Source organism: Rhinoderma darwinii, chromosome 2, assembly GCF_050947455.1.
Source record: "Rhinoderma darwinii isolate aRhiDar2 chromosome 2, aRhiDar2.hap1, whole genome shotgun sequence".
NCBI lineage: Eukaryota > Metazoa > Chordata > Amphibia > Anura > Rhinodermatidae > Rhinoderma > Rhinoderma darwinii.
Genome location: NC_134688.1, coordinates 136,325,284 through 136,340,437, shown reverse-complemented (window position 1 = coordinate 136,340,437; position 15,154 = coordinate 136,325,284). Strand labels below are relative to the sequence as shown.

Here is a 15,154-nt window from a genome sequence, read left to right as displayed (position 1 = left end):
CCAGTCTGATATGTCTTTTTCTTTGCCACTCTGCCCTGAAAGCCAGCATTCCGGAGTCGCCTCTTCACTGTAGACGTTGACACTGGCGTTTTGCGGGTACTGTTTAATGAAGCTGCCAGTTGAGGACCTGTGAGGCGTCTATTTCTCAAACTAGAGACTAATGTTTCTTGGCAATTTCTCACATGGAATAGCCTTCATTTCTAAGAACAAGAATAGACTGTCGAGTTTCACATGAAAGCTCTCTTTTTCTAGCCATTTTGAGAGTTTAATCAAACCCACAAATGTAATGCTTCAGATTCTCAACTAGCTCAAAGGAAGGTCAGTTTTATAGCTCCTCTAAACAGCAAAACTGTTTACAGCGGTGCTAACATAATTGCACAAGGGTTTTCAAGTGTTTTCTAATCATCCATTAGCCTTCTAACACAGTTAGCAAACACAATGTACCATTAGAACACTGGAGTGATGGTTGCTGGAAATGGGCCTCTATACACCTATGTAGATATTGCATTAAAAACCAAACGTTTGCAGCTAGAATAGTCATTTAGCACATTAACAATGTATAGAGTGTATTTCTGATTAATTTAATGTTATCTTCATTGAAAAAAAACTTTGCTTTAATTGCAAAAATAAGGAAATGTCTAAGTGACCCTAAGCTTTTGAACGGTAGTGTGTGCGCGTGCGTGTGTGTGTGTATATATATATATATATATATGTGTGTGTGTGTATATATAAATGTGTGTGTGTGTATGTATGTATATATATATATATATGTGTGTGTATATATATATATATATATATATATGTGTGTGTGTGTGTATATATATATGTGTGTTTGTGTGTGTGTGTGTGTGTGTATATATATGTGTGTGTGTGTGTGTGTGTATATATATGTGTGTGTGTGTGTGTGTGTGTGTGTGTATATATATGTGTGTGTGTGTGTGTGTGTGTGTGTATATATATATATGTGTGTGTGTGTGTGTGTATATATATATATATATGTGTGTGTGTATCTATGTTTGTGTATTCTCAATAAGCTAGTAAATCCTGTCTTATTAATTTCTTGTAGTTTGTAGTCAGAACTGATTATACGGCAAGTTTTTTCTACATATGTGCTTTCACTTTTTTAGCATCTACCTTAACAGTAATGCACAGTTTTGCAGTATGCGCAAGAGAGCAATTTAAAAAGCTGTCACGAATGTATGAAAACATGGAGAAGCTTTATCAAAGTGTCATGGAATATTACGTCCTTGATGCAAAGAAGGTTTCCGTGGAGGAATTTTTTACTGATCTGAATAACTTCAGGACCATGTTCGGGGTATGTAGTTTTGACGTGTTTGCAACTTTATACCTTTTTTTTATTTATTTTCCATTAACATTTTATTGAGTAAGAACAACATCAAGGTTAATAAAGCTTTTGTGACCATGTAAAAATAGATAAGTTGTACAATGAGTCATTAATTCTTTTATTTGCACAAAGAGGAAAATAAATTCTTATATAAGGGAACTAAATAACCATTGTAGGATTACAGTACCATGTTTAATGGGATGAGACCTCAACAGACATCACAGAGGTTCTCGTAAGTTATACACAAACCTTAGATATTCAACTAAGAAAGTAGGTATTCTATCATTACGGCAGTGGTTCCCAAAGTTTCTGAGCCCGGGACCCACTTTTGGCTGAGACTTTTGTTTGGGACCCCCCACCACTACTTTACATAGCCCCATTTCGTCTGATGTATGTCAACATCATTAATATCTAGATGCCTGTACGTAGCTTCATTTGAAAAATATGTATCTGCAACATCGAAAACAATGATAGTTGTGCGGGAGGGGGCAGGCTCAAGGTATTCTGCTGCGGTGTGTCACTGAGGCCCGATTATGGCCGCTGATGGTGGACCACGTTACCCGACCTGTCCCTCAGTGACCCTGAGAGGCGTAGCTAGAGGTGTAGCACACGGGGGCGAAACACAAATTAGTTGTCCCCAATACAGTATAATGCCCTTTTGCTGCCCCCACACAGGATAATGCCCCGATAGCTTTTCCCACACAATATAGTTCCCCCATAGCTGCCCTCTCACAGTGTAATGCCTCATAGCTGCCCCTGCACAGTGTAATGCCCTCATAGATGCCCTTACACGGTATAATGTCCCTATAATGCCTCCCTACACAGCGTAATGCCCCTAAAGCTGCTCCCCACATAGTATAATGCCTCCATAGCTGCCCACACCCAGTTTAATGACCCCTTAGTGCCCCCACACAGTATAATGCCTCCATAGCTGCCCCCACCCAGTATAATGACCCCATAGTGCCCCCACGCAGTATCATGCCCCCGTAGTAGCCCCCACACGGTGTAATGCCCCCATAGCTGTCCCTGCACAGTTTAATACCCTCATAGCTGCCCCTGCACAGTATAATACCCTCATAGCTGCCCCCGCACAGTATAATACCCTCATAGCTGCCCCCGCACAGTATAATACCCTCATAGCTGCCCCCGCACAGTTTAATTCCCTTATAGCTACCCCCACACACAGTATAGTTCACATAAAGCTCCCCCACACACAGAATAATGCCACCACAGCTGCCCCATACAGTATATTGCCCCATGGCGCCCCCCCCCCCCCATACCCAGTATAATGTCCTCATAGTGCCTAATATAAAAATAATTACCTATCCCTGTTCCCACGACGAGTGGAGGAGAACCTTCTGCGCTTCTTGTCTGTGCAGTGTATTGTTCGGCACAAACAGGCGCAATGACGTAACTACATCGCACCAGTCTGCGTCAAGCCGCTCACGGTCGGCATTACATAGTGAATGCTGGAGCAAGGAGCCGTCTGCTCCCTGCTCCAGCATTGGATTCACCTGTATCTGCATCCTGTTGAAACTGGGACATCTGTGAGTGGCTCACAACTCCCCCAGAGGTCTTCACACGACCCCCTCCCCCAGTGGATCGCGACCCACAGTTTGGAAAACACTGAATTAAGGAATCACTTATAGGGTATGTACGTTAAAGGGGTTACTCAGGGATCAAGAATTGCATTAATATATTTATGTAAAAAGTCACTTACTAATGTACTTTAATTAGAAATTTGGTACTAAATCGTGCAGTTCAAACCCGGTGAATTGTTCCCGGAAGTCCTGTAGCTTTTCTAATATTTGACGCGCAAAAGGGCCCACGTGACTGAGGGCTTTTTTCCTGTGCTTTTCGTGTCGGCGTGTTATTAATGGCATGACCGCAAGGGGCTGTCACATTGCCTTTTGCTGGAGTCCCCGAGCAGAGCATCAGCAAGCTCTTTGCTCGGGACTCCAGCACTGCTCCCGACATTTGGTCATTGATTTTAGGGGTTTCCGATCGCTGGAGTTCCCGAGCATAGCATCAGCTGATGCTCTGCCCGGGGACTACAGCACTGCTGCCAACATCACTGTCCATATATGTTCAATCATCGGCTGATTGTATAGTTCTAAATACCCAGAATATTATCATTGTCGGCAGCACATCTCCCTGTGTAAACAGGGAGATGTGCTTCCGACATGATGGAAATGCATGGGGACGAACGATTGGAGTAACGAGCGCACTAACCCCACACTAACTTCTTCTAAAAGGATCAAGCGAGCACCAATCAACGAGCTGTTTTGTTGATCGGCGCTCGTTGTACCTGCCAAAATGGGCCAGTGATTGATCGGGTAGGGGTTTAAATGAGATAGGGGAATCATAATAAATTTGGTTTTGTCCATGTTAATTTGTAGGAAGCCGGAGGAGATAGTTGATGCACTCTCTAGAGAGGTCAATTTGAGCGTGTGGGACATCAGCGTAATAGTTCAACTGAAAGCCATGAGAGTTTATGAGCAGTCCTAGGCCAAAGATATAGATAGAGAAGAGCAAGGGTCCTAGGACAGAGCCTTGAGGGACACCAACAGAGAGAGGGCAATAAGGAGGCGGTGGCAGGCACCAAATGTTAGGGGGATCTTGAGGCTGGCGCTATGTTATTATATTGTATTCATATTTGGACTACATTGAGTTTACTTGGGTGTAGAAAACTACAGTAAAGTGCTGTAAAATCATTTCCTCAGTTGGTGATTTACAGCAATACACTATCCCAGAACATTTTTAGGCAAAATGACAAAAAGGTTTGCCACTTGGTCTAGTGTAAATGCTGCGGGTAATCCACACTCTAGTGGCAGACGCTATGTCCGTAAGGTAGGAGTTCAGATAATAAGGTAGGCTTTCCTCTAATCGTATGTAAAGCTACAGATAACACCTCATGATGTCACGTTATGTTGTGCCAAGTAACAATCTCCGCTATGCTACATCTGTAATATCTGAATAAAGTAAATATGAGTAGGTAATGTTCACATAATCTCTTTTAATACTGCCATTATCTGCATAAACTTCTGTATTACCTCTCCCGTATATTGGTGCAGAGCCGAGCTGAGAATAGTCTCAGAATCGCAATATAGACCATAACACTTGAAACATAACTAGTCTGTTTGCTTTAAAACACTAAATATATATGCAAATGAGGCCGTGCTAAATCCATTAGAACATCATTGTGAGTAAAGAATTAACTTCTTCCTTTCAGGGGAGAAATAAACGCAGCCTATAGCTTAACTGGAAGTCTTGTGTCTGGGAATTTAACAGGGTTTCATGTTTCAACTTTGGAATAAATTGCTTCGAAAACCATTACCGAGGAAGTCATATAATATGCTTTGCCCGGTGACAAAATATGGCTTTATCAATAGTCATCCTGCTTTTTGTTCTGCTGATAAGGTTTTATATAAAAGGGAGCTTATAAAGTCAATATTATTACCTTGGTGCCCCTTGCTGCTGAGTGTACTAACAGAAAGTGTAAAAATAATTTACAATTAGCAGATCCGTTTGGAAGATGTGAAGCGCACACTGGAAATATATGATTGTACTTTCGGGCATATCAGAATCCATCTGGAGTCTGGGAAAGCGTCATTTACAATCCATAATATTTTACCGTGTTAGTCTATGGCTCTGGGTGCAACGTTTTTCTCTTAGCTTTTTACATACACAGCCATATTCTTACTTTGACACATAAAAACGTCAAACTACAACACAAAAGCCTTTCTAAGAAGATTGTCAAAAAATATTTCTGCCCCATCAATAATATAAGTGGACCTCTGCCATTCTATACAAATACTAGCCTTCCTACTTTTCACCCTAAATCCGCTATTAATATAATTTTGTGCCATACATAATTTCCTGAGAAGAATATAATATGGACACACTGCTGGAGTTCATAGAGCTCAGTGTGTACTGTAAGAATTATGTGAATAAAGAAATCACAAGCAACAATGCTGAATGCACCATCAGGATACAAAGACACAGGAGGACTCAGGATTTATTATATTTGGTTCTATGTGCCTATAAATGGAATATAATGACATATATTTAAGCTTGTTCTTCTATTTTTAATAATTGTAGAACATTTATTCTGTATTTCATGCCGGTGACCATTCTTACATCTATATACTGTATACACCATTTAACATTTTTCTATATTTGATTCTGCACAAGTGTGTTGTGGTAGTGTGGTCTATTGTTGGACAAGAGGTCTAGGGAATTCATGTTTGGTGATAAGAATTGTATGTTCTTAAATGGGGGAAATATCCGGTTTGCTGTAAAAGCTTTGACATATAGGTTTGGTGTAGAGTACCTATACTGGCAAACGGGCTTCTGTCCTCTGCTGACTCGATAACTGGAGAGTTCCAACCCTCCTCTGGCATTAACAGCCGCACAAAAGCTGTGCGGCAGGAGCTTCATGATACTTTATTGAATATAATCGACAATAACATATGATGAAAAGAGAATGGGATACGTCATACACAGAAATACAAACAACAGGGTCAGATGGAATAAACCATGACAACAGAGTCAATCATCCAAAATTTTGACCAGACCATGCTCCAAAAGTGCATACAGCCTCCTGACGAAGCCGGTCACAGGGAGAAACGCGCGTCGAGGCGTTCATTCAGCCATTCATCTCTCTTGACCTTCTGCGCTCTGCATCATGTCCCAGGGTATGTGCTAGCTGTTTACATGATTGTGTCCTAGTTGGCGTTTAGTTTATATTCTGGTGTATTTTTTTGAAACTATTTGAGTTTTCTGGACACTTCACTTTCTCATGCATAACTATATATCTTGCAGGCTATAGTGGGCATGGGTATTATCCATTGTCCTCTTCTGTTTATCGTTATTATTAGCTGGTAGCACTATATCTTGTGTGGACTTTACTACCTATATTTATAGGTGCATTATTCTGCTATATGCACTATTGGAGCGTGGTCTGGTTAAAATTTTGGATGATTGACTCTGTTGTCATGGTTTATTCCATCTGACCCTGTTTGTATTTCTGTTTATGACGTATCCCATTCTCTTTTCATCATATGTTATTGTCGATTATATTCAATAAAGTATTTTGTTTGCAATTTTGTATATTATTCTAGTATACTATTTCTCTTAGGGCTATGTCCCTTTATGGTTCATTTTTAGGTAGTCTACCTGCAATAAGGGACCCCAACATACGCCATCTTATTGGTGTTAGGTTTTTTTAGGTTGTCGGCGGGAGCTTCATGGCATGGGTTTCCGTGGCCCAGCAGCTGCATACAAGTCTTACATCACTAAGCACAATGCCATATGTCAGATGGAGTGGTGTAAAGCACGATGCTGCAAAACATTAAAAAAAACTATATACATATGGTATCGCCGTAATCGTACCGACCCGCAAAATAAAGTAAAACTGTCATTTATAGCCCAGGGTGAACGCCGCAAAAAGTAAACTAAAAAACATTGGCAGAATTGCTTGTTTTTGGTCACCCGGCTTGCAAAGAAATGTTATAAAAAGTGATCAAAAAATTGCATGTACCCCAAAATGGTATCAATGAAAACTACAGATTGTCCCGCAACAAATAAGCCCTCACACAGCTCCGGTGGTGAAAAAATAAAGAAGTTCTGGCTCTCAGAATATGGCGATGCAAAATGTGCAGAGTGTTCCAAAATCGGATAAGATCTGGCGCCATTTATCAGTGCGACACCGGCCACACATCTATGAATTATTATTTATTTACCACATTATCATACCCTCTTATTATGCCCTCATGTACTCCGCACAGATTACATATGCCCCCACATTATAAACTGAAATACCAGCAAAACTCCAAACAGAACTACTACCAATCAAAATGGCGCTCCCACCCTTCTGACCCCTGCAGCGTGCCCAAACAGCAGTTTGTGCCCACATATATGGCATGGCCACACCTGAGAGAACCCACTTAACGTTTTGAGGTATTTGTCTTCAGTGGCACAAACTGGGCACGACATATTATTCACTAAAATGGCATACCAGTGGAAAATTGCAATATTCACACGATCCGCTGTGCATTAACCCCTTTGCGCACTATGACTTAATAGCACGTCATGGTGCGGGGGTTGATGTATGGAGCGGGCTCACATGCTGAGCCCTCTCCATACGCTGCGGGTGTCAGCTTTGTATTACAGCTGATACCCAGGACTAACGGACAGGTACAGCGATCGTGCTGTTACAGAAGCCTGTAAAAATAACAATATACTGAAATACATTAGTATTGCAGTATATTGTACCAGCGATCCAATGATCACTGGTGCAAGTCTCCTAAAGGGACTAATAGAATGTGTAGAAGAATTAAAGTTATTAGTAGTGAGAGAGAAAAAAGTTTAAAGTTAAAAAAAACCCTTTCCCCATTTTTCTTCTAAAGTAATGTAAAACAATAAACAAAATTGGTATCGCTACGCCCGTAAAAGGCCGAACAATTACAATATACACTGTGAACACTGTAAAAAACGTAAATAATTTAAACCGCCAAAATCGCTGTTTTTTTAGTCACTTTAGCTCTAAAAAAAAAATTAAATACAACTTTTTGATCACTTTCTATGTACCAAAAGATGGTACCAATAAAAAACTATAGCACGTCCCGCAAAAAATGAGACCTCCCACCGCTCAATCAACCGAAAAATAAAAAAGTTACGGCTTTCAGAATGTGGTGAAACAAAACCATTTTTATTTTAACAATTAGATTTCTCTTTGTAAAAGTAGTATAATATAAAAATAACTATATAAATTTGGTATTACCGCAATTGTATTGAAAAAGTAAAATAAGTAAGCAAAAAATGGATCAGTCCTGAAAGGGTTAATTCATTTCTAATGAAAAAAATGTATGACCCCATGTGGGGTATTTCCGTACTTGGGAGAAATTGCTTTACAAAAATTGATTGATTTTTTTTCTCCTATATCCCTTATGAAAATGAGAAAATTCAACATTTTAGTGGGAAAAAATTGTGATCTTCCTTTTTTCGGCCGAATTCTAAGAAATTCTGCAAAAGACCCGTGGGGTCTAAATGCTAACTATACCCCTAGATAAATTCCTTGAGAGGTGTAGTTTCCAAAATGGGGTCACTTTTGGGGGCTCTCCACTGTTTTGGTACCACAAGACCTCTTCAAACCTGACATGGTGCCTAAAATATATTCCAAAAAAAAAGGAGGCACAAAATACACTAGGTGCTCCTTTGCTTCTGAGGCCGGTGTTTCAGTCCATTAGCACACTAGGGCCACATGTGGGATATTTCTAAAAACTGCAGAATCTGGGCAATAAATATTGAGTTGCATTTCTCAGGGTAAAACCTTCTGTGTTACAAAAAAAATAAATTATTCCAAATGAATTTCGGCAAAAAAAAATAACATTTGTACATTTCACCTCTACTTTGCTTTAATTCCTGTAAAACGCCTAAAGGGTTAAAACACTTTGGGAATGCTGATTCGAGGACCTTGAGGGGTGCAGTTTTCAAAATAGGGTGACTTCTGGGGATTTTCTAATATATAAGGCCCACAAAGCCACTTCAGAACTGAACTGGTTCCTGAAAAAATGACCTTTTGAAATTTTCTTTTAAATAGGAGAAATTGCTGCTAAAGTTCTAAGCCTTGTAACGTCCTAGAAAAATAAAAGAATGTTCAAAAAACAATGCAAACAAAGTAGACATATGGGAAATGTTAACTAGTAACTATTTTGTGTGGTATTACGATCTGTTTTACAAGCAGATACGTTTAAATTTAGAAAAGTGCTAGTTTTTGCAATCTTTTTCAAAATTTTGGTGTTTTTCACAAATAAATACTGAAATTATCGACCACATTTTTTCACTAACAAAGTACAACATGTCACAAGAAAACAAATCTCAGAATCGCCTGGATAGGTAAAAGCATTCCGATGTTATTACCACATAAAGTAACTCATGAATGTCCTGAAGGGGTTAAGCTAGCAAGTTCGACCCACAATGTGCATGATGCGTAAGACTTATGTATTGAGTAGACCAAGTAATGTTTGTCCAGTATGCCCACTGGAGCCACGTTCAGTGTATACATCGGAAGCTATTACCAGCGTATACGCCAAATGTAGGCTAGGAAACGTAATGTGAACAAGGCCCTACCCTGCACAAGTCGAAACGGACCTTCGTCATCAACCACCTGATAATATACTACTAATGCATTCCTATATGGTTTGAGACATGTGTAAACCAGCACGTCTGGTGCTGATAATCATGGCGATCACTCGAGATCGCATACTTTACCTATTTTCCTGATAACCGTGACTAAACCAGCATTACCAGCAACTTGATCATTTGACCCCATTGTTTGGTGAGCGACCTCTCCCAGTATTCATGATAAAGTAGTTAATATGTATATGTTGTTGTATTTTAAATGTATTGATCAGATTATATGAAGACCTGCGTTGCAATTTTAGAATAGACCTGAAATGGTCTAAAAAAGCACTATATGTACACTGTGAGAATGACTAGTAACCACTGGAATCACTCATGCACTTTATAAACATTGCTCTAGCTGGGGGGATAAATATGTAATTTCTCAGTAACGTTTCTAAGCCGTATTGCATAGATATTATGTTGTTGACACAGCCTCTTTAAAACTGACAAAATACATGAAATCCGTTTCACTGTATCAGAGGCAGGATATTTTCTGATATCTTGACAGTCTCTTGCAGCATGCCCTAAGGCAGTACACAGTTTCATCAATAATACTTTCCATAGCCTTCAGTGGAACATAGTAAGTTTGAATTGTTCAGCTGCATGATGTCTGTGCAAAGACGTTTCTGAATTACACCTAGATATGGGGTTAGATAACTCTTATTTCTTTAAAAATGCACGTCCAAGTCTGAACACTATTGAGGGAAGTGAACAGATTTTGTAAAATGGTGGACCATTGACTAAATGGACCCTCCTTTTTCGTTTCAAAATATTTTTCGTGAATTTTCAAAATAACTAAACATATGGGCAAGAGCCAGAACAGAAGCTTTTGCATTGTAAAAGCAATGAAAAAAAAATAAAAGTAGTAACTGAGATTAAGCATTGGCTATATGAGGAATAGCAGGTGCGCCATTCTATCCAGTGTAGAAGCTGGATTACAAAAATGTAACATGTAGCACTAAAACAAGTACATCAAGAAAGTCGAAAGGCAGAAAGCGAGAGGAAAAAAAGGGGGGAGGACTGGAAGGGAGATTTCCCAGGAAGGTTTCAGTACTATGCAAACGTGAGACTAGTGATTGAGAGATGGGGATGAGCATATGAGATCCACGGGTCCCAGATCTTGAGAAATTTCGAAAGGTTGTCGGAAAGAATTCTAGTAAACTGCTCATTAGACATGAAAGCATCCAATCTGGAAATGAATCCCAAGTATGGACTATAGTTTCTTCCAGGCATGGGCTATAGTTTGCATAGCTGACCGAAAAACGTCACCCGACAATGTTGCGCGAGAGTGAGAGCAGAAGATTTATGATGAAGTAGGGCTTCTCAAGGGTCTCTGCAGAGAGGAGTGTGAAGGACCGCACAGGCCAAACCATAAATACTGGGCCAAAATTTTTGAACACTGGGGCAAGTCCAGAATACATGCAGCGTATCTCCAATAGAGGTGCATCCTCTAAAACAGTTGGCGGGATAGCCAGGCACCATATGGGCAATCCATGCAGAGACAAAATACCACTCTCAATAGGCTGATGTTTCCTGTTTTCAGCTGCTCATTTTTCATCTTTGTAGATTGAGATAGGCTGAGCAGTCATCTCTTTTTCACTAGAGGACGAGAGTTAATCACAGCTTTATTGTACTGCTGGAGGCCACTCTACACACAGATAAGGCTGTGTTCACATCACCGTCGCTTTCCGCTAAGGGTTTCCGTCCGGTTAACCCTCAGCGGAAAGGCAAGCAGAAACCTCCGCTTCGGTTTCCCTCACCATTGAACTCAATAGTGACGGTTTTGTTTTGGATGGAATCAATAGCACAGTCGACTATGCAGCTCCCCGGACTCTGAGAGCAAACGTGCAGCTGCAGATAGAGACTATGGGATCAGTTTTTTTTCATCTGTTTCCCATTAGCCTTTTTGGTACTAAGCCAGTGGGAATTTTGAGGGCAGTGCCAGACATATGTAAAAAACACTTTTGTTTATTGACACTTTTTTGGCCATTCACTTCATTCATTGTAGCCGCCATAAAGCACAAACACTGTGCTGCCCTGTCTATGTACGCAATGCAGGATGCCTCAAATATGGCTATACCCAGGAAAGTTAAAATGAAAAGCTACAACATTTAAAAAAAAGTCGTAAACACATTATGGAAATTCTTGAGAAGATTCACTCCACATTTTTGTGGTCTTAAAGAGAAAATATGTCTGATTTTTCAGTAGTTTTGGTCAGCAGCGGAGGAGTCTGCTCCTATGCATCACTACAGTGGCGTAATTATAGTCCATGTGGCCCACCGTCCCCTCTGCCACTACAGGGCCCAGCACACTAGATCCTGGCACAGGCCAGCGTCAGGACATTGTGTGCAGCGGCGGCGTTAAGCAGCGTTAGGACTTTGTATACTGTGGCGCATACAGCGTCCTGATGCTTGCTGGCACCACAATCTTGTGTGCTGTGCTCTAAGAATACTGGAGCAAGGAATGGTAAGTAAATACCTTTTTTTAAAATCTGATTTGGAGTCTGGTCTGAGGTCTAATTCAGGGGTCTGGGATCTGATTTCAGGATCTCATTAATTTAGGGGTATGGGGTCTGAATTATTTTAGGGTCTGGTCTGGCCATACGCCTGATTTTGTTGCAGAAATTTCTGCAACTGAAAATCAGTGCCATTTCTCTGAATGAGGTTGTTTGTCACTGAAAATTTCTGCAACAAATTTTGCCGCGTGTGTCTGCACCCTTAAGGCGTCTGATTTAAAGTAGGGGGTCTAATTTAATTTTAGTCTGGGATTTGATTTCTCCTGTGCCCCTACCCTGCAATTTCTACTTAAGGCCCTTTTACACGTGCCAATTATCGGGCAAACAAGCGTTCACAGAAAGCTTGTTCCTGATTATTGTCCTGTGTAAACAGGGCAACGATCAGCCGATGAATGAGCAAATGGTCGTTCATTGGCTGATTGTATCATTTATGCAGCACAAAATATTATCGTTGTCGGCAGCACATCTCCCTGTGCTGCCGACATGATGGAAATGTATGGGGACAACTGATCGTAGTAATGAGCACTAGTCCCCATAGTAGCTCCTTGTGACAGGAGAAAACAAGCGCCGATCAACTAGCGATCTCGTTGACCGGCGCTCGTTTACACGGCCCACCTCGGGCCGTATGAGAGGACCTTTACTTTATGTGGCTGATTTGTCCCAGCATTCTCTGATCATTTATCAGGTCATGATGGGAGTTTTCACAGTTGTTGTGTTTTCTTTTTATCTAAGGGGGAGGGCATTGGAAAGTTTGGCATGGACCCGAACACTTTATACTGTAGTTACGCCTCACATTACTCAAATATGAATTTACGAATATCATGGTGAATGTTACTGATCACAATTGTTCACCTTGCCTAGGTATGTCATAAATTTAACTGACATTTCTATTTGTAGTGAGACATAATACAGTTTTTAGGTCTTTAAATAATAGCATGTACATTTCTCGTTAGAGGTGAGACTTAATTCCAAATTATTTCATTACCATGGATACAGTTATGAAGCTCTATCATATCAGCAATCCTGGCACTGCCACTTTACTTTAGTGTTTTTTATTTAAAATGTTGCTATGAGCAAGGTAATAAGTATGGTTGTTTTTTGTGATTCCAATCAATCAGTAATAACTTTCTTTTTGTACGTGTGTCACATGTTCAACATCTATATTATGAACATTATATTAACCTGGTCTTCCACTTTTTTACATTTTTTATTTATATAGTAGATATATTTAGTGTCACAAGCATATATGTAAAACAAAATAGATATTACTATATTGTACACTTGTGTCAAGACTTCAGTTTCTGAGCGATCCATTTTTAATGAGTTAATACGGGGTTAATACGGGATACTATTTGATCCATGTATACTTTAAAGGGGTTGAGGGATATTTGTTGAGCTTTTCTTTTTACAGGTTAGACATAACTTTACAATTGATTTTATAAAAGATTTTGTACCTTTTTATTATGTCTGCTGCTCCTACTGGGTGGCTGTGACCGCACGTATACATAGCAGCCGTCGCTGAGCCTGTACATGTCTCCAATTCTATCTCCATACAGAGGTTATAGGGCTACTTCACCAATAAATCTTTTGCTGTAGTTCTACAGTGCTAAATCTATTAGGCTAAGTTCACACGGGGCGGATACGCTGCGTAAAAGCATGCAGCGTATCCACCCAGTGCGCAGCAGGAAATTCCGGGCGAAAAACCACGCCAAACCGTGGTGCAGTTTTTCACCCGGAATGTCCGCTGTGTAAAGCTGCAACACTTAGCCAGCCTGCTAGCAGGACATTTCATCCCAGGAGACTACTGCAGCCTATGATTGGCTGCAGCGGCGATCACATGGGGTGAAGCGTCATCCCAGGAGGCTGCGCTGGAGGGAGGAATACAGACTTCTGGGTAAGTATGAGGTTTTTGTTTTTTCCTGAGTTGTGTTTTTTGCCGCAGAATGGCTTCAAACCCACCGCAAAAAATGCAACATCTGCTATTTGTTGCGGGATTTACCTCCATATTTAATTCAATTGGGAAAACCCACACTAAAAAAGCAGCGTTTACGCAAATACAATTCACATGCTGTGGAACAAAATTCTGCACCACAGGTCAATTTCAGTTGTTTTTTTTGCTTAGTATTTGCGCAGTGTGTGGATGAGAATTGTTTTATGTCCTCTGCTTTGCTGCTACTATACTTGCTGCAGATTTTCAGCAACAAATTCTGTTGCGGAAAAACCGCATTATTTACGCAACGTGTGAACTGACCCTTACTGGCTATGTGACAGCTGTGCAATGTAAGGGGGGAGAATGTATGGGCTGAGCCACATATGGAATGTTATGGATTTGTAGGAACTCCATATGCCGTCTTATGGTGCCTATGGGAGCACCATATTCTACAGAATCAATGCTTGTATTGGAAACTACTTCTATAATATGACTTGAGCATGTTATGAGGACAAACAAACAAACCACCGTGTGCCTCATTATAAAATCGGAGGAACAGTACACACCCATATCAGGTAAGGACACCATATAAAAGATCTATTTAACACAGAAAATGTCACAAACTGTTCACTGATGTTCTGAGATTCCCATATGTTTCAAGACTGATTTATTTTGTGTGCTATATCTAAAACTCATGGGCCCCGGTGCAATAGCTCAGCTTTTGCCCCCCCCCCCCCAACTTCTCTATACAATCGACGACTGTGGCCCTCTCACAGATTTCAGTTTTAATGCTGTGTCTCTTAAAGGGGTTGTCCACCTTCTGACAACTAGGTCATCAGTATGTCATCGGTGCGGGTCCGACACCCGAACCCCACACAGATGAGCTGCACCGGTGGCGTGCGGGCACTGGATGTTGTGGCACATAATTATATGTACTGAGCCCGGAAGCAATTGGCTCCGTACATAGCATAGTGGCCGTGCTGCAGGTCTGCTCCTATTCACTTGAATAGGTGAAGAGCTGCAGTACTGTTGCTCGGCCACTATTCCGTGGCCGGAGCTAACTACTTCCGGCTTGTACGTCCGGTGCACGGAGGCACCAGACCAGCTTATCTGTTCGGGGCCCTGGTGTCGGACTCCCATAGATGATGTACTGATGACCCATCTGGTGGATGGGTCA

At 40.8% G+C, this 15,154-nt stretch overlaps 1 protein-coding gene across 3 annotated transcripts in view; it reads left to right on the top strand.

Annotated features, from left to right (window-relative positions):
• DIAPH3 (diaphanous related formin 3) overlaps positions 1–15,154 on the top strand; it is a 613,925-nt gene that overhangs the window by 366,417 nt on the left and 232,354 nt on the right. For all 3 annotated transcript variants that reach the window (XM_075852308.1, XM_075852309.1, XM_075852310.1), the window contains one exon: positions 1,152–1,315. In XM_075852308.1, the coding sequence (XP_075708423.1) occupies positions 1,152–1,315 (164 nt within the window). The remainder of the gene's footprint in view (positions 1–1,151; positions 1,316–15,154) is intronic.